General features: G+C 43.8%; 1 protein-coding gene across 1 annotated transcript in view; it reads right to left on the bottom strand.

Annotated features, from left to right (window-relative positions):
- Pik3ap1 (phosphoinositide-3-kinase adaptor protein 1) overlaps positions 1 to 21729 on the bottom strand; it is a 114060-nt gene that overhangs the window by 6438 nt on the left and 85893 nt on the right. The window contains exons 10-15 of the mRNA XM_013017870.1: positions 17760 to 17957; positions 15777 to 15842; positions 13312 to 13517; positions 11382 to 11454; positions 3580 to 3735; positions 973 to 1043 (exon numbers count right to left, since the gene is read on the bottom strand). Of these exons, the coding sequence (XP_012873324.1) occupies positions 973 to 1043; positions 3580 to 3735; positions 11382 to 11454; positions 13312 to 13517; positions 15777 to 15842; positions 17760 to 17957 (770 nt within the window). The remainder of the gene's footprint in view (positions 1 to 972; positions 1044 to 3579; positions 3736 to 11381; positions 11455 to 13311; positions 13518 to 15776; positions 15843 to 17759; positions 17958 to 21729) is intronic.

A 21729-nucleotide genomic window follows, 5' to 3' on the forward strand; every position in this document is an offset into this window, starting at 1 on the left:
TGGGCTCACTGAGAAAGACAAGTTGGTGCAAATAATCATGAATTGCCTGAACTCTCAATCCTTGCTGTTCCAAATGTGTGGTCTCTGGTCTTTCAATACTCCATCCCCTGTGAGCTTGCTACAAATGCTCGCCCTAAGGCCTTCGCTCATAGTCATTGGGGTTTGAAGGGAGCCTTTCCTGCTCATTCCAGCCACTAGTCACCAGATTGAGGTAGATGCTGACCCAAACTGGGCCAGCTTGGAGTAAGTCCCATCCCAAAATAACAACCTCCTCTCTGCTCAGTGGCCTCGTGGCTCTCTGGAGACAGTATCACGAGCCATGTGGAGAAGCAGAATAGCCCAGAGTACAGGGAGTGAGGAATGAAAAAACAAATGTGCACTAAGAGGTAGAGACAAAGGAGCACTTCACCTTGGCATTTAAGGAACAATGACCTCGACTCCTTCTGGCATGTGTTACAGCTCTATTGTAGATCCCAGCACGGTCCCACAATCCAGCCCCAAGCTTCCCTGGGACTCACAGCTCCTTCCCCCAGAAAGGTTTTTTTGGCTTAAGTAATATGAATGAATCCCTCCCTCCCTCCCTCCCTCCCTCCCTTCCTTCTTTCCCTCCTCCTTCCTCCTCTCTTGCTCCTCCATTCTCCTTCCTTTCCTCTCCTTTCTTCTTCTCTCCTCTCTGTCATTCTCTTTTTGTTCTTTCTTTCATATTGAGCAAATTCGCATTCCATAAAATCAACCACTCCAAAGTGAACTCAGGACCAATTCTGTGACATTGAGTGCACAACCTTGTGCCACAATCGCCTCTATCTGTTCTCAAAACATTTTCCTCACCCAAGCCTCATCAAGCAACCACCCACCTGCATTGTGTCTCTCTGGATGTGTCCAATCTAGTTATTCTGTATAAATGGCCTTCTTTCCCCTGGATTCCTAGCTCTCACAAGGAAATGACCCTGGGACAGAAGGGATGACTCTCACCTCATTGTCACCCTCCATTCCACTGCTCACGCTGAGGAGGCTCCGTGTGCTTGATCGGTTACTTGTGCTGCCTAAGGGTAAAAAATAATATCAGATGGACTGTAGATTCTCCCAGGAGAAAGTGAAATGCAGAACTCTAGCTCAAACATACTTTTACTGATTAAACAGTATATAAACAGTGAATACAAGATGTTTTTAAGGTGGCCGTCTTAAGCCATTTTATTAGAGTTCAGTTTTTCTTTCCAGTATTACATGAAATGCTTCATTTTGTGATAATCACTATGGCTTAATATCTATCATTTACCGAGGGCTTACCATGTGTTAAGTGCTTCAAAAATACGACTGCCATTTAATCCTTTTGAAAATCCTACTTGATACTAGTGCTTCGATTTGACAGAGGTGTTTGGAGTCTCAGTTGTGCAGTAGTATTTCTGGAATCTACAGGCTAATTTTGTTGCCACAATCTTTTGTTTATTTAGGGAAAACAGGAAATATACATGCATCCCACATTCAGACATTCTCCCTCCCTCCCACACCCTTTAAGACACAGCATCATAGTGTGTTGCGTAGGCTGGCATGGCAGTAGATATCCTTTACCTCAGTATTCTGAGTGCTGGATTACAGGGCTGCACCACCATATTGGACTTAGATACACCACATAAAGAAAGGGTGAGACAATGATGTAAGACAAAATGCAGGGCTGTGGGCAGACCTAACTCAGTGGTAGAGCATTTGCCTGGAACATGCAAGGCTCTGGGTACTGCATAAACAAAATGCAAAGCACAAATTCAAAAGGACATACTGGGCCAGGCACCAGTGGATCATGTCTGTAAGCCTAACTACTCAGGAAGCTGAGATTTGAGGATTGTAATTCAAAGACACCCCAAGCAGCAAAGTCCCTGAGACTCTTATCTCTAGTTAATCACCAAAATGCCACACACACACAAAAAAAACCATAGCTCAACGCAATCCAGAGAGAGAGAGACAGACAGAGAACTGAGTTCTACTTCCACCTTTGCCAATGTCTGTGTGACCTCTAGTAAAATTAATTCCCTTTTGGGGTTACAAATAATCCATTTGTAGTACAAGGAAAAAATAATTTGATATTCTTGTCCAAGAATGGTCCAAATTGGGGCTGGGAAGGTGGCTCAGAGGTAGAGTGCATGCCTTGCAAGCATGAGGCCCTGCGTTCGATTCCTCAGCACCACATAAACAGAAAAAGCCAGAAGTGGCGCTGTGGCTCAAGTGGTAGAGCACTAGCCTTGAGCTGAAGAGCTGAGGGACAGCGCCCAGACTCAGAGTTCAGGCCCCATGACCAGCAAAAAAAAAAAAAAAGAATGGTTCAAATTGTGTGTGTGTATGTCTATGTATATATGTGCACATGCATGCTCATGAACAAGCACATGAATGCACAAGCACATGAATGCACAGATGTGCACTTTTCCGGGAAACAGATGCAGACATTTATCATTTATTGCATTCTTGAGGAAGTTGTGTTGTAGAAAAGGTTAAGAAGCAGGGTTGGATAAATGACCTTCCTGCTTCAACATTCACTGGGGGATTCTCTGTCTGATTTTTAAGAGGACATGAGTCCCAAACTTCAGCATTTCTCTGTCTCTTTCACATTATTTTTCCAGCTGTCTGGGTAACACTGAACTGTCTGAAAGAAGAGAAACTCAATCTGCTGGACTTGGGAAGCCAGTGTATCTGGAGTCAGCTAACACAGCCCTGGATATGGAAACAAAGCCGCCCGCAGCAGCCGGAACATCAGTGGCATTATCCGCCGCAATCAGACTCCTATTCAAGATTTCAAGTAGAAAGGAAGACATTTCCTAATTAGATCCTGAACTGCCTGCGAAGTTGCAATGCTCAAATTTGAATCCACTGTTGTCTAGAGCTTCTGACTTTGTGCCCTTGCCTTCTCCTTAGCACAGCTGAAGTAACAGCAAGAACAGGGGTAACTAGTCCTGGCTCTGGATCCAGACTGAGTTTGCATCCCCACTCAACTGCATCAGCTAAGCCTCCAAGCTTTCTCCTCAGCAAACAGAGGTCAAAGAATCCACCTTGTAGAGGTTTTGTGGGAATTAGGTAATCTATGAAGTCGCATTACAGCTAGTAAATAGATTAACTATTATTATTTGAGTTTGCTATGTATAAAAAGGATATAGTAGTAAATAGTCTGCAACCAGGTTTCCAGGAATAAAAACAACCCTCACAGGCTAACTATTCTCCCCTATCTTATACCTCTTAAAACCAAATTACTAGCCAGGTGCTAATGGCTCACACCTGTAATCCTAGCTACTCAGGAAGCTGAGATTTGAGGATCCAGGTTCAAAACCAGCCGGGGCAGGGAAGTCTGTGAGACACTAGCTCCAATTAACCACCAGAAAACCAGAAGTAGCAAAGTGGCTCAAAGTGGTAGAGTGCAATCCTTGAGCAAAAAGAGCTCAGGGACAGCACCCTGAGTTCACACCCCAAGATTGGTACAAAATAAAAAAAAAAAAAAAGCAAAACCAATCAACCAAACAAACAGAAAGTCATGACTCAGTTGAGATCTTTTGGCTCAACACAATGTTTCTCACGGTGAGCCTCTGGCTTGCTGCTTACTGGCTGTACTGGAGGTGCTGTCTGTTTTCCAGTCACCGCGTCTCAGCTCCGTCATTGCGGGGAAGACGCTTTTCCTGGGGCCGCTCTCATAGACACCAAACTCCACTTTCCCAGGCAGGTGTTGGGAATGCCGGATCGGGACTGTAATCTCCAAGTCTGGAATCGAAGGAAAGAGGGATAAGCTCCCAGATAGTGGACTATTCATCTGTCACATTGCTCAGGTGTTCCATCTCACCGGCCTCCCCACACCTGAGCCTGGAAGGCACCTGAAAGACAGGGAAGACCCTGAGTCGTTCTCCTACTGGAGCACTAAAAAGACCCAAATCAGGTTTGGCCATACTGGAAGACAGAGGGGAAAAATGGCAAAGGGAAGAAAAGGGAAGAGCTGGGCACTGGTAGCTCACAGCTATAATCCTACCTATTCAGGAGGCTAAGATCTGAGGATCACAGTTTGAAGCCAATCTGGCCAAAGAAGCCCATGATACTCTTATCTCCAATTAACCACCAAAACCCCAGAAGTGGAGCTGTGGCAAGTGATAGAACACAAGCCTTGAGTAGAAGAAAAGCTTAAGCATGAACATGAATTGTAGAGTTCAAGCCACACTACCAGTACACTTTCTTTTTCTAAAGACAGAGATAGCCACTTGTGCATCAAAACATGCCATAAGAGTTTTGGGCTTTCCCAGCCCTGCCACTTAGTAGGTATTTAGTTGCAGTCAACTTCTCTGAAGTAGTTCTTATTTTCCTTTTTTTTTTTTTTTTGGTCATGGGACTTGAACTCTGGGTCTGGGCACTGTCCCTCAGCTCTTCAGCTCAAGGCAAGCGCTCTACCACTTGGGCCACAGCCCCACTTTCGCTTTCCTGGTGATTTATTGGAGATAAGAGTCTCACAGACTTTCCTGCCCAGGTTGGCTTTGAACCGTGATCCTCAGATCTCAGCCTCCTTAGTAGCTAGGACTATAGTAACTAGTACCCAGCTTTCTGAAGTAGTTCTATCTAAGGAGGGGGTTATTTGTATCCTCAGTAGCAGGTAATAGCAAGCCATCCTGTGCACCAGGCTCATCCTAAGACCTTTCATATTTTCAGCTCATTGGATCTCCATAACACCCAAGAAATGGATGCTATTATCATCATTTCTATAGAGAATAAGACTAAGAGAAGCCAAGTCACATCCCTATCATACAGCTGGACATGACAGAACTGGGATCTGAACCCTGGCTTAAGAATCTAAGCTTTCCCCTCCTCAGCTTCCCACTACCTTTAATCCATGGCAGAGGATGTCTGGAATAGCATGGGGTGAGCAGCCCACATTGACGACAGTAACAAGAAGTTCATGAAGGAGGCCCATCAAGCCTGGGAAAGATGTAGTGACTTCTGAGGCTGATTATTAGTGAAGACAGTCTACTACTCTGTGCAGAAAAGTACTGGCTTGACCTCTTCATGGGCTAATCCCTGCTAGTGGTTTGTATTTGATTCTCAAAACAGAAACAATGGGCTTCTGGACAGTGTGAAATGCCTGGTGCATCACCAAACTGCCTCACACCTCACTGGAAGGCAGGTGATCTGCCCTGACCCATAGCAGGGTCTCTGGGAGCTATGAAAGCAAGAGTGGAAGAGGAGAAAGCGTTGGGACTGTGAGTTTATCTTCCCAGTACCACTTCCTCCTCAGTACCACTTCCTTCTCCGCCTATATTCATCCAGGGGACTGTGACTTGTATGTGTATATGTGGCAGGAAGTTCAGAAGGCCCATGGTGGAGGTGGCTCTGATTGCCAAAGCCAGAGGTCTGCCAAGAATGAGTAAGAACAATAGAAAGCAGGATTGGGAAGATTGAGCCACTTAAGAACTACTGTATGTAGAACACTGAAAGGGTGGGTCATTATTTGTTAGCCCCAAGTCTTTCACATTCTAGAGACTGGCATTGGAGCATGCCCTTTTTATATATTGTGGAGTCTTTTGCATATACCCACTCCCTAGATTACATGGTACAATGGACGCATCTCCCAAGTACTGAGGCTCCTAGGCATAGACCACTGGGCCAAGCCCTAGGATCTCAGAGGCCACTATTTCATTCTTTCTTTTCCACTTCTCAGCTTTGACCTACCTTTAAAAAACTTTTTATTATCTTTAAGTAGTTGTACAAAGAAGTGTCTGACAACATTGTCACCCATTGCTCCTAATCCATCCCTTCTCTCACTTTTTTTTCTTTTTTCTTTTTAATTGAGATTAGGTGATTACATAACTTTCATATATTTCACAGCACTGTGGGATAGTGATACTTAGTGAAAGTCACAAATACATTTTAACCTTTACAAGGCAAATTGTCGTTATCATGGTCTATAAAGTTTGTGAATTCTATAAGCTTTGACAATACAATTATTTCTTCCACATCAGGTGATATTTACATTTCTTTCCTTTTGCTTAGTGTAGGCTATTCCCTCTTTCCCTCTCATTCCTCCCTTCCCATCGCTGTCTTTGGGTTGCTTAGCTCATTTTCATCTATGTCCAGTGCAGCTGATGGGCTCCTTTGTTGTGTGTTTTCCGTTTCTCACTGATTCTGTGTCCTCCTAGCTTCCTTCCATTGCACACACAGTTATATACCATATATGTGGTTTGACCTACCTTTTTAAAAATTTATCTTTTATTAGAAGGCTGCGGTGGCCCATGCCTGGAATCTTAGCATTTGGGAAGTTAAGACAGGAGAATAGCAAGTAAGTTCATAGCCAACTTGAGCTACATAGTAAGACACAGTCTCAAAAAACAAATCTGGGCTCCAGTGGCTCATGCCTGTCATCCTAGCTACACAGCAGGCTGAGCTCTGAGAATCTTCCTTCAAAGCCAACATAGGCAAGAAAGTCTCTCCAATTAACCACCAAAAAGTAGAAAATAGTGCTGAAGCTTAAGTGGTAAAGTGCCAGCTTTGAGCAAAAGAGCTAAAGGATAGTGCCCACACCCTGAGTTCAAGCCCCAATATTGGCCAAAAAGAAAAAAGAAAAAGAAAAAAAGAAAAATCACCTCTGTGTAAGGGACATTCCTGTTTGACTAACTTCAAAGTGGGATTGCCCATCCTCATCCAGTTCTCTAGTTTTCTTGTAGAACACTAACGAAAAAGTAAGGGTGGGAAGAGTTTTTTAAAAATCCAGTAGAGTCAGTCTAATTTTTTTTAAGCGAAGCCTCAACTGGAGGAATGATTTCCAGGATCATACTGATCAGTACTTTCCTAAGGTACGTTTATTTGCATTATTTTTCCCCTTTGAAGCTTCACAACATTTTTTCCAGTCAATTGGTAAGTCAGGTATCATCCAGTGAGGAAACTGAAGCACACAGGGATTAAAAGAATGGCCCCAGCTCGATACACAGGACACACCCAGAACATAAATATTGATTGTCTTTTCTATGGGGCCCTGGTGTCCCACCAGCCACAGGTACCCTGGCCCTTTGCTTATTTCTTGTACCATTTCTGCCCTGCACCAGCCTATTGAGAGCCAACCCCTCTCTGGGTTTGCTAAAGACAATCTGGCAAGTTATGAGCAGAGGTTCAGTGTTCACTCCTTGGTGTTCTAACCTATCTTTAAAGATCCCCACATTCAGACTTAGCCCCTGTGTTTACAGTGGACTACATTCTTAGAAAAGTCTTTCAGGCAGAAATGCCAATCATCAATCTTAATGTTCCTCTAGATCAATATGACATTTGTTATTGGTTTTTCTAACACTTTTTGGGTCTGGTGGAGCAGAATTCCTTCCTCTAGTAACCACAGAAGCTCAACATAGAAAACAGATTTGTTTTAAAAGAAGCTGCAGTGGCCCTCACCCTGTGACTTCTTTTTAAAATTTTTATTGTTATTATAAAGGTGATCTACAGAGGGGTTGCAATTACATAAGTCAAGTAAAGAGTACATTTCTTTTTGGATAATGTAAGCCCGTCTCTTGCTCTCTCTTAGTTTTTTCCTCCCACCTGGTGACTTCTAATTCATTCACTGAACCCCACCCCAGTTCCTACTCCTGCCCCATAAGCATATATGCAGCATCTCTGAGACCCTTTAAGATGTTTGTGTAAAAAACCAACAGAGCAGGTCATTACAAGCTTCTGGGTAAATACATAATCAAGGCTTACAGAGTTACTGAGTAAGTAATATCATAATTGATGGCTTCTCTTTTGCAGACGCGCTGATGCCCTTAGGCCTCAGCCTATAGGACAGAGTCCAACTTCCAATGGCCTGAGGTTTTCCTTGGAAGCCAAATTTCAAGTGCCTCAGTTCCATAGGCCAGTAACTGATGGTAGCTTTTTTGCTCCTCCTGTGGGATAACTCTGAACTGGTATTCTCCATTGAGTCCTTCCCCTTGCCATTTCCCTACCCCTACTCTGTTCTCTATGATCACTTTCCAGACCAGCTATTAGCTCTGAAATCCTTATGAGAAAGTTCTAGAAGGGGAAGTGCTGAAGGGTGCATAGCATGATAAATGTATTTCAAGCCAACTGTACACTTAGAAATGGTTGAAATGGCTTTTATTTTTTTGCCAGTCCTGGGGTAAACTCTAGGCCTGGGCACTATCCCTGAGCCTCTTTGTGCTCAAGGCTAGTGCTCTACCACTTGAACCACAGGGCTACTTTCAGCTTTTTCTGAGTCGTTTATTGGAGATAAGATTCTCACGGACTTTTGTGCCTAGGCTGGCATCAAACTGCAATCCTCAGACCTCATCCTCCTAAGTAGTTAAGATTACATGCCTGAGCCACCAGCACCCAGCTCAAATGGTGAATTTTATATTGTGTATATTTTATTTTATCAAAAAAAAGTCAAACAAAGATGTTCTTAGGGATGGGAGGTAGGACAGTCTCTCCATTTGGACTTCTTGCCATCCCTAGTCATTCCTTGGATCTGGAATGCTCTCCAAAGGCCCAAGTGGTCTTTCCTCTCTCACTTTCCTCAAGCAGTCCTGCTATAATGTGCGGTTTCATAACAGGCCCAAAAGCATCATGGTCAACCAACTGTAAACCAAAACCTCCAAAACTGGGAGCTAAAATAAAACTTTTTTCCTTCTTTATATATTGATTATCTCAGGTCTTTGTTATAGTGATGGAAAACTGACTAATCCAAGGTCCAATTATATATAGTTGTTGATGATGATGATGATGATGATTATGATGATGCTGGTCCTGGGGCTTGAACTCGAGACCTGGGCGTTGTCTCTGGGCTTATTTTGTTTAAGGCTAGCACTTTACCATTTGAGCCACAGCATCACTTCTGGCCTTTTCTGTTTATGTGGTACTGAGGAACTGAACCCAGGGCTTCATGCATGCTAGACAAGCACTCTACCCCTAAGCCACATTCTTAGCCCTATATAGTTTAATCTTTAAAAACTGTGGTACTGATTAAAACCTCTAATATAAAAAAAGCAAAAATAATGCACCTAAAATTCTTTGTCAGAGGGTTATTGAGAGTGGGAGGTGGAGGACTAACCCATGCTCCTCTGAAGAACGTCAGACACTGACCATCGGAGTTTAGAATATACTAGGGCACATAAACTACTTATTACTTGTTAGCCTGGAGCAGAATTTTGTTTTGTTTTGCTTTTTAAACTATAATGATCATACTTATTGTGCTTGCCATTATCATTAGATAACACTTATATTATTTATGAATTCCTTTTTTGTTTCTTTCTTTTTTTTTCTTTGTGCTAGTCCTGCGGTTTGAACTTAGGACCCGGGCACTGTCCCTGAGCATTTTTATTCAAAGCTAGAGCTCTACCACCTGAGCCACAGCTCCACTTCTGGCTTTTTAGTGATTAATTAGAGACAAGAGTCTCATGGACTTTCCTGCAAGGCTGGCTTTTGAACCTCGATCTTCAGATCTCAGCCTCATGAGTAGTTAAGATTACAGGCATGAGCCACCAGTATCCAGCAGAAGGCTCAGGCCACTGAACTAACACTGCAACTCCTGGGTCTTCAGACATCAAAGACACCGGCAAATCACAGGCTTCATGTTGCTGAGGTGTTTCATTTAATCAAGGCTTCTATCTTTGGGATCATGGGCTCAAGTTTTGTTTTGTTTTTTAAAGCATTTCAGCCCTTTACTTAGAACCCTATTATCTGTCCCCAGCAAGACTGCAGACCTGGAGGCAGACTTTCTGCCTTTCTCTTCCTCTCTACTAGGAAGCAGACATGTGTGAGCTTGGGGCATGGTGGCATAAATTTAAAATCTAGACACTCAGCAGTCTTAGGATGAGCTCTCCAGCTTTGGCCCCACTTCCCTACGACAGTCAACATCATTAACATTCACTAGAATATTACTTTCTATGAAACACTGCACTAGGCATCATGGGACAGTCCTTAACAGGAAGAACCAGACCTACATGAACCGCAAGATGATTCAGAAGCTAATATGGCAAAGACAGTGACTCATAGGCCTCTGTATCTTGCCAGGTACCTGACACCTGGTGAGTATTTTTAAAATGAATAACTTCTATCTCCAGATATTTTACTTTGAAGCCAATGATTTCAATGAAGTCTCAGTGAGTTCCTCGTACTGTATAACACAGAGAATAACACAGACATATTCTTGCTCTCTTAGAACTTATTGTAGAAGGGAGGCCTGGCTCTGGTCCCTCACCATGAGGACAGAAGTGTAAGCACTGGTCTGTGCTACTTGAGTAGAGGGAAAACAGGAAGTAAGCTGTGGAGGGCTCCTCTGAGAGAATGGTAGGGAAGGCCCCTCTGAGGATGAAGAAGGACCAATGGGTGGAGATGTGGGGAAAGACAGGAGAACAAGTACAAAGGCCCTGAGGGAGAGAAAAATGTTCCTGCTTATTAGATCAATATAAAAGGGTCATGGGGGCAGGGGCAAGGGAAGGATCTTGTAAAGCCTTGGAGGTCATGGAGATGTTTGCTTTTCTTCTAAGTAGGGCAGAAATCCCTGGGAAGTTTAGAGCAGGAAGTGACATTGTTTAATTTTTTAATTCCAAGAAGGGCATTGACTGCCATTTGGAAGAAAAACTGTGGAGGAGCAAGAGCAAACATGAGGGTGAGTAGCAATTGAAGAGGCACCTACATTAGTCCCTGCAAGGGGTGGTGGTTGGGATGCATTTGTGGTACAGGAAATGGTCACAAATGACCAGATTCAGGATGTGCTTTGGAGACAGAGGCCCTGGGATGAAGGAACAGGTTGACAATAACTAGAACAGTGGAACAGAAGTGCCAGGTGCACAGAAACCATAGTAGGTTCTATAGATGTCTGAAGGAAGACAGAATGTACCGGTGTGCAGTGGTCCAGGAAGGCTTCATGGAGGAGGGGCTGCTGAGCAGCCTACTTGTATGAATTCAGGTATGAAAAAAAAGGCCTGTGGTAGGGGGTGGTTTGTGTGGAGACCAGCGTATTACCAGCCTGAGCCCGTTCATGAAAATCAGCTGTCGAAAGCAGCTGGATGCAGACTATGGAACTTGTGTACCAATAGGGCTAGATTTTAACTTAGTCATTATGTCATGGGGTCCTACTGAGGGGCCACTTAAAGCATTTTCTTGCCAGCTCCTCTTGCTAGAAGGCTGGCCAGGGTTGGGTACTGAGGTTACCATGCTAGAGAATCTCAGTGGGAATGTACAATGAAGACAAATGAACACACTTCCTGTGTGCCATGTACTAAAGTGTTTATAGAATCAACAAGAGAAAACTGGGTCTGAAAGGCCTTCACAGTCTGAGGGGGAGAGAGGGGAGTCAGCTCTATGAGCAGGTGCTGTGCAAGTAGTCTGCCCCTTTGGACCACCACTGAAAGGCGAGTCAAGGACAGCAGCCACTGGGAGAAGCCACATACCTGTCTGCTTTCCTGATTTTTGCTTCTCTCTCTGTCTTCGAGTAATGCTTTCCCTTAGTCGTTTAAGATTTTCCTGGAAAAAATATTATTCTTTTTTAGTATACAGTATGAACTTGCCTTTGAACATTCAAAATCTCTCAAGAGAGAAATGTATGCAAGATCTATCACACTGCAAAAAAAGATTTTTTTTCTTCAAGATTTAAATGCCACAATGCAGCTGGCCCCCAGAGAAACTCAAGGCCTCTTGGAATTCTTCCTGAGGGGAAGACTTCTCTTCCACAAGTAGGGAGTGTTGCCTGCCCTCACGTTCCCAGTCTCCACATTCACCACGGAGACAAACCCATCTCCCACACTCTCACAGTCTGCATATATTCCTTCCTCGGAGACTGCCCTCTCCTCACTCCCTGACCTTGATTCTGTCCCAGCCTGTCAGGGCCACTTTCTCCAGTCCTTAATGCTGCCCACACTAACTATCTGACACATAGACTACACTTCCTTGCATGCTTGTGTGTGTGTGCACATATGTACCTTGCCTCTTTAGTGGCCCTGTGGGCTTCCAAAGACAAGAGACCAGCTTATTGGCCTTTCTGTAATACTGCCAATTGGATCACTGTAGTCAATAAATGTTGAATAGAAATGTGAAGGTCAAGATCTGTTTCTATTTCAGCCCATCTACAACACCCATATCACAGCATTCTAGGGATTTTAGGTACCTCAGCATTCATACCTAGAACATGTCTAGGTAGCTGAGGAGGGATCCTATGAGAGAGTCCCAGGAGGCAGGCCTGGAGGAGGGGTTTGGCTTGCATTTTCAGGCTGAGGAAACTAAGACTCATCTAGGAAGCAGCAGGAAAATAGAGAAAGTTGTGGGGTAGGTAAGGTATTAAGGTTGTGGTGAACTGAATAAGGAAGAGGTGGAGGTAGAGGCAAAGAGCCCTTATCTGGAGGAGAGGAAGCAGGCCAGATGCAGGCAACAGTGGATGTGGCCCTGGGCGGGGGTGGGTAGGGGTGGGGGGGGTGGAGATACAAGAGAAAAAGTACTACAGAGCAGGAATGAGCAAGATTTGCTATATCTGCAACTTGTCTTCTTCTTTAATCATATTTCTTGGGAGCTTTCCAGTTTCTGTTTGAGTTCTAAAGAGCGATTGATGGTCTGTGAGACACCTGGAACTACTAGAAGTAGACAGAGAAACTCCCAAGGGAAAAGCTGTCTAGGTTCTGGTAGCTCATGCCTGTAATCCTAGCTACTTGGGAAGTTGAGATCTGAGGATTGTAGTTCAAAGTCAGTCTAGGCAGACAAATCAGTGAGACTCTTAGATCTAGTTAACCAGCAAAAAGTTAGAACTGAAGGATTAGCTCAAGTGGTAAAGTGCTCGCATTAAGTAGAAAAGGTCAATTGAGAGCAATAGTCCCTGATTGCAAAGCCCCGGTACCAGCACAACAAGAAGAAAAGAAGGAATGAAATGTAACTGTAACCCTCTGTATAGTATCTTTACAATAAAAAATAAATAAATAAAAGTATAAAAAAAGGAAGGCCTGATCTAAAATAGAAGAAAAAGAAAGAAGGAATAAAAAAGAGAGAGAGAGAGAGAGAGGGAGGGAGGGAGGGAGGGAACGAGGGAGGGAGGGAGGAAGGAAGAGAGGGGGAAGAGATGGATGAATGAATGAACAAAAGAAAGAAAGACCAAAAAAATTGCAAGCTGAAGTAGAGGGCCAAATGCAGAGTGAAATGCACAGCAGAACCTGGGTATGTGGAGTTGCAGGCAAGAGGATATAATGCACACTCATGGATTCACAAGGACATCTAGAAATGTTCACAGACACAGCTATGGCTTAGCCATGGCAACACACAAGACAGCCTGGCCTGCTTCCTCCTCTGCTCAGTGGAGAAGTGACCTCCAGCAAATTCCACAGCAAGACAGCTGGCTACCTGCTGGAAGCGAAAGGACTCGGATCGCCTCTTCTGGTTGAGCTGCCACTCTTTGAAGTGCAATACAGCCTCGTCCACGTTGACGATACCCAGCTTCACCTGCTCCTGCAGGGTAATGAGCTGCCGCTGGCCCGGCGTTTTCATCCCTGCAAACGGGTCATAGATGCTGGACTGGGGCCTGTCCCTTGATGGTCTCACAGGTGGCTCTGGAAAGAAAAGCAGAACTCAGCTTGACAGCTCCCCACTGGGGAGAGTAGAACGGACAAGTGGTGATAATGAGGTTGGTCACAGGCTCCAGGGGACACTGCCTGAAGGAATAATTACACGTGAAAGTGAGGAGAGGAAATGGGACATGGAATCAAGGGAGAGGGAAGCAGCCAAGGATTTCAAAGCCTATCAGTGAGAGTAGAGAAGGCTGCAGCATTTAAAGGAGGTATGACATCAGCTGAAATCTTTAAGCTTTTATTACTGAGATACCCTTAGACTAATAATTCTCAACCTTAATACTATGGACATTTGGGGCTGGATGATTCTTCGCTGTGGATTTGTCTTGTGAACTGTAGAATGTTCAGGACCATCCCTGACCTATCCCACTTTGTGACAACCAAAAGTGTCCCCAGATGTTGCCAAATGTCTTCAGAGGATGGAGGGGCAAAATCATCCCCATTTAAGAACCACTGTTTTTCTGGGCACTGGTGGCTCACGCCTGTAATCCTAGCTACTCAGGAAGCTGAGATCTGAGGATCACGGTTCAAAGCCAGCCTGGGCAGGAAAGTCCATGAGACTCTTGTCTCCAATAAATTACTCAGAAAACTGGAAGTGATGCTGTGGCTCAAATGGTAGTGCACTAGCCTTGAGCTGAAGAGCTAAGGGACAGTGTCCAGGACCAGAGTTCAAGCCCCATGACTGACAAAACAACAACAACAACAACAAAGCAAAACACTGCTTTAAGCCTGGTATCAATGGCTCACACCTGTAATCCTAGCTATCCAGAGTCTGAGATCTGAGGATAAAGGTTCAAAGCCAGTTTGGGCAGAAATGAGATTCTTAACTCCAGTCACTGAAATGTCAGAAGTGGAACTGTGCCTCAAGTGGTAGAATGCCAACCTTGAGAAACAAAGCCAACTAATAGAGAGAATCCCTGAGTTCAACTCTCAGTACCAACACCAACACACACACACACACACACACACACACACACACACACACACACACACACACCCCACTGCTTTAGACTTCAATCTACTCCTAGAAGAAAATATGCTGAAAAATATATCCAAGGTGCTTCTCCTAGTCCACTGCCAGCCCTGTCTGTGCAATGATTGTAGATCTGTGGGCATGAAATGCCAGAGAAGATTGAAATACCAATGAGTTATGACTCAGGTGCAATAACACAGGCACAAATCAGGTTCTCGGTTCCAGCTGGCCATCCTTGGGTTATTCTGTGCCAGCCTCTCCCCCATATTCCACATACAGTTCTCTGCTTTGGAGATTTTAGAGAAGAAGGAAATCAACCAGCCCTGTGCAGGTTCTGAGCTCAGTTCTTGGAAAATGAAATGGCAAGAGGTGATGGAGGCATTGGAGTACATGAGGACAACTTGACATTTTACTGCTCAAATCAACTTGATTCTAAATTTCTCTACAGATCCTATGTGATTCAGGGACTTGATAAGAAGGAAAAACAGAAATGGCTTCTCTAGTGAGCACTGAAAAAGACTTAAGTTTATCCATTATCCTGCCCAAACTTTCAGTCATCTGTCTATAACATTCCAAGGTCTGCCTTTTCAAAGCTATCTTTAATAGTATTGGAAAAGAGGTGAATGAGAAAGGAAATGCATGAGTTGACTATTTCCAGCTTCCTGCTACTGTCATCCTTCAGGACACCTTCAAATGCTTTGATGGTGTGATGGCTGCTTTTCAAAAAAAAATCTTCAGTGGGCTAATACGGAATGTCTCTATTTAGCACAAGGAAATTAATCAAGAAAATAAAGAGAGCATTTATCTTCTTGAACATCCTTCAAGTTTCTTTAGAAAAATGGAATGCCCAACTTGTTATCCAATGATAAGAAAAAGGTCTTTTAAATCAAAGTTGAGTCAAAGCATAGCGGAGCGAATATGGACAGGGTAAGTTGATAACCACGAAGAGTTAATCATAGGTAAAGACTGGAGGCTAGGCTGCTCCCTGGGATCTTGTGTCTTTTTATGTGCTGTGTGGACACATTCTAATATAGTAGTGCCTTGGTAATGATTGCTGTATCATTTACTAGGGTGCCTCAAACCCCTCCTATCCCTTTTACCATCCCTAAGTGATTCTCAGACAACTCCATGCTCAGTAACTCTTGGGCCTCTCTATGGTGTATGCCAAGGAGCTGTTATTATATTTTGAAATCCCTGTGATACAAACATCTCTACCCCCTAGAAGTATACTTCATGAAAAAGGAAGCTTCAAACAAAACCTGGCTTACCTTTTCTGATGCTCTCTGAGGAAACATAGAAATTCCCAAGCCGTTCTTGACTTCTTTCTGCAAAAACTGAGAAAAAGAATATTTTCAGTAAAAGCCAAGGATTTCTTTCTTAAGAGCTCTCTAATACCTTATATATTTTATCAAAATCAAAATATATATACTATTTTATACATATCTTATGTATAAATGCTGTGTAAAAAGTAGTGAATGCATGCCTATGTCCATTTTATGCAGTTCTGTAAATGAAAAGTCTAAGAAACAACAGTGAGAGCGGGCAGAGGTTTCCAAATAAAGACAGGCCAAACAGACAAGCTCTGAAACTTAGAAAGACAATGTCAGCCAGAGAACAGAATTACTAAGGAAAAGGGTACAGGGAGCAAGGATATGTGTTCAGCTCTAGGAACAGCTGAGGCAGCCAAGGACGACCTTGAAGCTTGAAAATAAAAGGAAGTACCACCCGAGTAACAGGCCTACCAGCAAGACAGAACTCTTAGCAGAACACATAAAATTTGTGCATGGCTCCACAGGGACTAAGACAAATGAAGTCATCCATGAGGGACAGAGTCATAAAAAGGATAATAAACTGGGAGACGACAAATATTGTCTTAATGGTAGGGTATCTCCTATCATTGGCTCCCTGGGCTCTGAGTGAAGCTCACTGGATTCAAATCCATTTCATCTTGACTTCTCTTTGCCTCTGTAGAGAGGGATTATAATAGTATCTTACTGAATTGTCATGAGAATTAAATGAGTCAAAACCTGGAAAGGCTCATGAAAGCCTCCAAATATTGGTTTTATTATCGTTATTCATATCCAAATTTTAAAATTGCACCAACAAAATAGATACCAGCTGGGTAATGGTGGCTCATGCCTGTAATCCCAACTCAGGAGGTTGAGATCTCAGGAAACCAGCACTTGGTTTCATGAGACTCTTATGTGCCATTAACCACCAAAAACCAGCTGGAAGTGGAGCTGTAGCTCAAGTGGTAGAGCACCATTTTTGGGCGGGGGGGAATCCAGTCGTGGGGCCTGAACTCTGGGCCTGGGCACTGTTCCTTAGCTCTTCAGCTCAAGGCTAGCGCTCTACCACTTGAGCCACAGCACCACTTCCGGCTTTTTTCTTTTTGCTTATGTGGGCCTCATGCATGCAAGGCAAGCACTCTACCACTGAACCACCTTCCCAGCCCCTAGAGAACCATTCTTGAGTGAAAAAGCTAAGAGACAGTGCTTGAGCCTGAGTTCAAGTCTTAGCATTGGTGCGCATGCACACGCACACACACACACACACACACACACACACACACACACATACACATACACGCCAAGAAATGTTAGCCAGGCATCAGTGGCTCATGATTATAATCATAGCTAGTCAAGAGGCTGAGGTCTGAGGATCACAGTTTGAAGCCAGCCAGGCAGGAAAGTCCATGGACTATTATCACCAATTAACTACCAAACAAATAGAGCCAGAAATGGAGCCTGTGATCCTATGGCTTTTGAAATCTCTATTTCCCCTCTGATCTCCACTAACTATAAGTGAATCCAAGTGGTAGAGTACTAGTCTTGAGCACAAAAGCTCAGGGACAGTGTCCAGGCCCTGAGTTCAAGCCCTAGAATTGGTACACCCACCCACAGAAAAAAATATTCTGGTAGAGAACTCTTTGGATTTTAATACATATTAGATTTTTAATTATTAATAGTAATGAGAAGAATAAGAAGATACAATTTTATCAGGGTTCTTGTTTACCTCTGCCTATGCAGAGATACGAACAGCTCCAGCAAGGCCAGCATTGAATGTGATCACTGCCCCTGGTCTAGGAACAAGATTTTTTTCTATGACACTATCTCCTGAGGCTGGCTGGAGGCCACCCAGGAGAGGGCAGTCTCTGAGCAACAGATCAGAAATCCAGAGGACCCAAGAAATTCCTGCTAAGGTGCTCTGAAAACCCTGCTGAGCATCATTCATTTTTCTGCCACACTTACCTTTAGAAATATAGGGCTCATCGTCAGGTAGTGGCTGAGAACCAATAGCACTGGCCTCTGGCCGGGGCACAGGGACAGGGGGCCTGCTGGCCAGATCCACAGAAAAGGCCTCATCATCGTTCACAATGTGATATACGTCTTCTTCCCTATCAAGATGGTGCTGCTCTCTTTCCAAACTGGCTGTCTCCACACTTCTGCCTAGAAATACAGAGAAAAGTGATTGAGAGAAGTGGCCAAGCAAACTGGATGACTGTCAGTCGTGATAGCAGAGTGAGTGACTATTCCATACTGGCACAGTACTGGCCTCTGACAAAAGGCTTCACCCACATCATTTCTTAAATCATCTACTCAAAACTTGGTGCAAGCAGAGAACATTGACAACTCACCTACATCATTTGCTACTTTGCCATGCAGCTGCCGTGCAGCTCAGGACATGATCCCTAAAACACTAATACTCATCCTGTTAGGACTAAGAGAAAGAAGACACAGCCTGAGGACACTTGGAACCAACCCCTGGGATCTGGTCCGCAGTGTTGAAGATGTCCTGGAGTCCTCAGCAACAATGGCTCCTGCATCGTCTTCATTCTCCACAAAATGGCCACAAGAAATCATTCCTGAGGACTCCCTTTATGAGTATTACCCACATGACTGATTTACTAGTTACAATCATTCATCTTTTTTCGCAGAGGAAGAAACTGGAGCCATGAGGATTTAAATAACTTGTCTAAACTCCCTGAGAGCTAGCTTGGCACCCAGGAAAACTGGCTCTGCAGCTTCTCTCTTAACTCCTATGATCCTGCAGCTTTTGAAATCTCTGCTTCCCCTCTGCTCTCCGCTGACTAAAAGAACTAAGGACAAAATTTCCTCCCAAGTTCTGCCCATAACTCTAAGATCTCTTTGCAGTGTTCTGTTTCTTGTCCTTGGCACCATTCAGTCAACAAATCCTTTTAAATACCGATTTGAGGTACAGGAACAAAGAGATGTTAGGCCTTCTTCCTATAGAATTTGCAATCCAGTGATTGCAATCAAGAATTTAAAAAATTGTTGTGTCTTCTCTTTTGCTGCAGGAAAACTATTCCTGATGCTGTGGGTAAAAAGGGTTGACCAAGCTGGTCCCAGTTCATTAGAAAACTCTAGTTCTACCTGGCACCACTGGCTCATGCCTATAATCCTAGCTACTCAAGAGATGACACCTGAAAGATCACAGTTCCAGTAAGACTCTATCTCCAATCAATCCACAAAAAACTATGTTGGAGGCATAGCTGAAGTCACAGACTACCAGGTATGAGCAAGAAAGCCAAGTAAGAGCACAAGGCCCTGAGTTCAAGCCCCAGTACTGGTAAAAAGAAGGAAGAATTTGCAGAAAGGCCTCATCATCATCCACAATGTGATAAAGAAGGAAAGAAAAAAGGAAGGAAAGAAGGAAGGAAGGAAGGAAGGAAGGAAGGAAGGAAGGGAAGGAAGGAGGGAGGAAGGGAGGGAGGGAGGGAGGAAGGGAGGGAGGAAGGAAGGAAGGAAGGAAGGAAAGAAGGAAGGAAGAAAGGAAGGAATTCTGGGGAGAGTTGTCCTATGGTAACAAAGTGGAATGCTCTGGGAGAGCTATTGCCACCTGCAGGGAAAGGGTGACTTTCATAGTAACTCTTCTTGACTCTGTCTCCAAACACATTGGATTTGTTCCAGTATCTCTGGCTAAACTCTTGCTTTGGAATATTGTTCCTCATCTTAGAACCTTCTTCCCTCTGCAATGCACCCCCTCCAAGTGTCACACATTCTGTCACCTCAGAAAGGTCATCTCACTGACCACACAGTCGAAATTGGGTCCATTCTGTTATTATACAAACTGTGTCTCATTCTTTGCTCCATGATCCTGCCACCACAGTCATTAAGATGTTTATTAGTGTAAGGGCCACTTCCTGCCTCTTTCCCTAGACTGTTAGCTACAGAAAGACAGGCCTTACCCCACATTATCTTAAAACCAAATGCAGAGCCTTTCATACAGCATGTGCCCATTAAGTAACATTCTTTTAAAAGAAGAAGAAGAGGAGGAGGAGGAGGAGGAGAAGATGAAGCCAGGCCGGTGAGCTGGTGGCTCATGCCTATAATCCTAGCTACTCAGGAGGCTGAGATCTGAGGATCGAGGTTCGAAGCCAGCCGGGGCAGGAAAAATCCATGAGACTCTTATCTCCAATAAACCACTCAGAAAACCAGACGTGGCACTGGCTCAAGTGGTAGAGTGCTTGCCTTGATCTGAAGAGCTTAAGGACAGCACCCAGGCCCAGAGTTCAAGCCCCACAACCGACAAAAAAAAAAAAAGACGAAATTCTGAACCAAGCAGAGACTTGGTTTGAATATGTATGTATGGATATATATATATATATCCTTTTGAAGATGAGCAGATAGTTAGAAACTTACCTTGAAGGCAAGGCTTCAGGTACTAGAGTTTTCTAATGAACTGGGACCAACCTGGTTAACACTCTGGACCCATAACATCAGAAACACAAGAACAGTCTTCGTGCAGCTTAGAAAAGATTTAATAACAGCAAAAACTAACAATAAATCACTGGATTGAAAATTCCATGAGAAAAAGGCCCAACCTTTCTTCATTCCCATATCTCGATGTACTTACAGAAGGTGTCTACCTACTTCATATCTAGGTTGGGCAGGTCTTGGGAACTCTTGGGCCAACCTCAGGCTGCTAGATATCAGCTATGTGGAATCCTCTTCCATGGAAGAGAAAGCTTTATGGCTTCAGAAACTGAGAGTAACAAGTGTGTATGCTTTGGCATAAGCAGCATCTACTCTTTAGCAACATCTATCTATAGGGGAGGCATTTGTTGGAAGCCCTGGGTAAGGGACACCCCTTTTACTGGAAGACTGTGCATGTGGGGTCCCATACCTCACCCCACACCGTCAGCAGCTACTGAAAATCATCCAACCACTTGCCTGATCCCTGCTGGCCAAACAAGAGAAATATATAGGAAAAAAAAATCTCTCTTCATTCCAGCTGCCAAAGCTCCCTTGAATCAACAAATACTAGAGAAGCAAAAAGAAAAAAATTACAGGAAATGTGCTACCCAATGTTTAAGGTCACCTCAAATGAATTCAGTTCTGTGCTGCTGAGTTCCTGGCACATTGAGCCTGTTGCTCAATCTTCCTTGTCAAGACCAGATTGTGCCATTTAAAATAATCACCTAGTAAATGAAACAACAGACACTGGTTGGTATGTTCCAAGTACTGCTCTGTGATACCCCTGAATTTTATTGGAAACAGAAAGTTAATCCCTGCCTAGAACTCCATGTAACTCTCTGGAGCTGACTGACTAGAGGCCACAGGAATGGAGTAGGGAGCCAAGCCCTCCCAGCCCAGCCCCAGGCATCAATCCAGCCTTATCTCCATGCATCCCTCCCAGCCATTCATGGGCACCAGATGTGTGGGTTTCAAACTAATGCTTCAGAGCTCTCAGAATCATATTGGGTAGAACAAATGAAATGACTGGGAACAGTTCCAGTTTTATCTGTGTTGTACACTAAGCCTCCATTTAAGATTTTATATGAAAAATCATGTGCTAGAACCTTTCATATGTCCCAGGTGAGAATGCGAGCTTGCAAGAACGTTGGAGGAGAGTGATCTGAGACTGTCACAATCACAACTACAAATTTTCTAAGACCCAGCAATTCTATTTCTAGTAATTTACAGCACACATGGATTCAAACATGAGCAAAGATATTCATAACAAAGATATTCGCGGTGCCAAAGTCTAAATAGTCTTAATAGGAGACTGACTTAATATATTAGATGATATTTCATAGCAAAATGACTAAGTAGACACAAAAAATGATGTGATTTTTTTTGTTTGCTCGTCTTTGGTAGAAGTATAGGATTTAAATGTAAGACCTTGTATTTGCTAGGCACCCACCCTGGCTCTTCAGGTCTGGTTATTTTTGAGGCCAGGCCAATATGAACTGTGATT

This window comes from Dipodomys ordii, unplaced genomic scaffold (genome assembly GCF_000151885.1).
Source record: "Dipodomys ordii isolate 6190 unplaced genomic scaffold, Dord_2.0 Scaffold36, whole genome shotgun sequence".
Lineage (NCBI taxonomy): Eukaryota > Metazoa > Chordata > Mammalia > Rodentia > Heteromyidae > Dipodomys > Dipodomys ordii.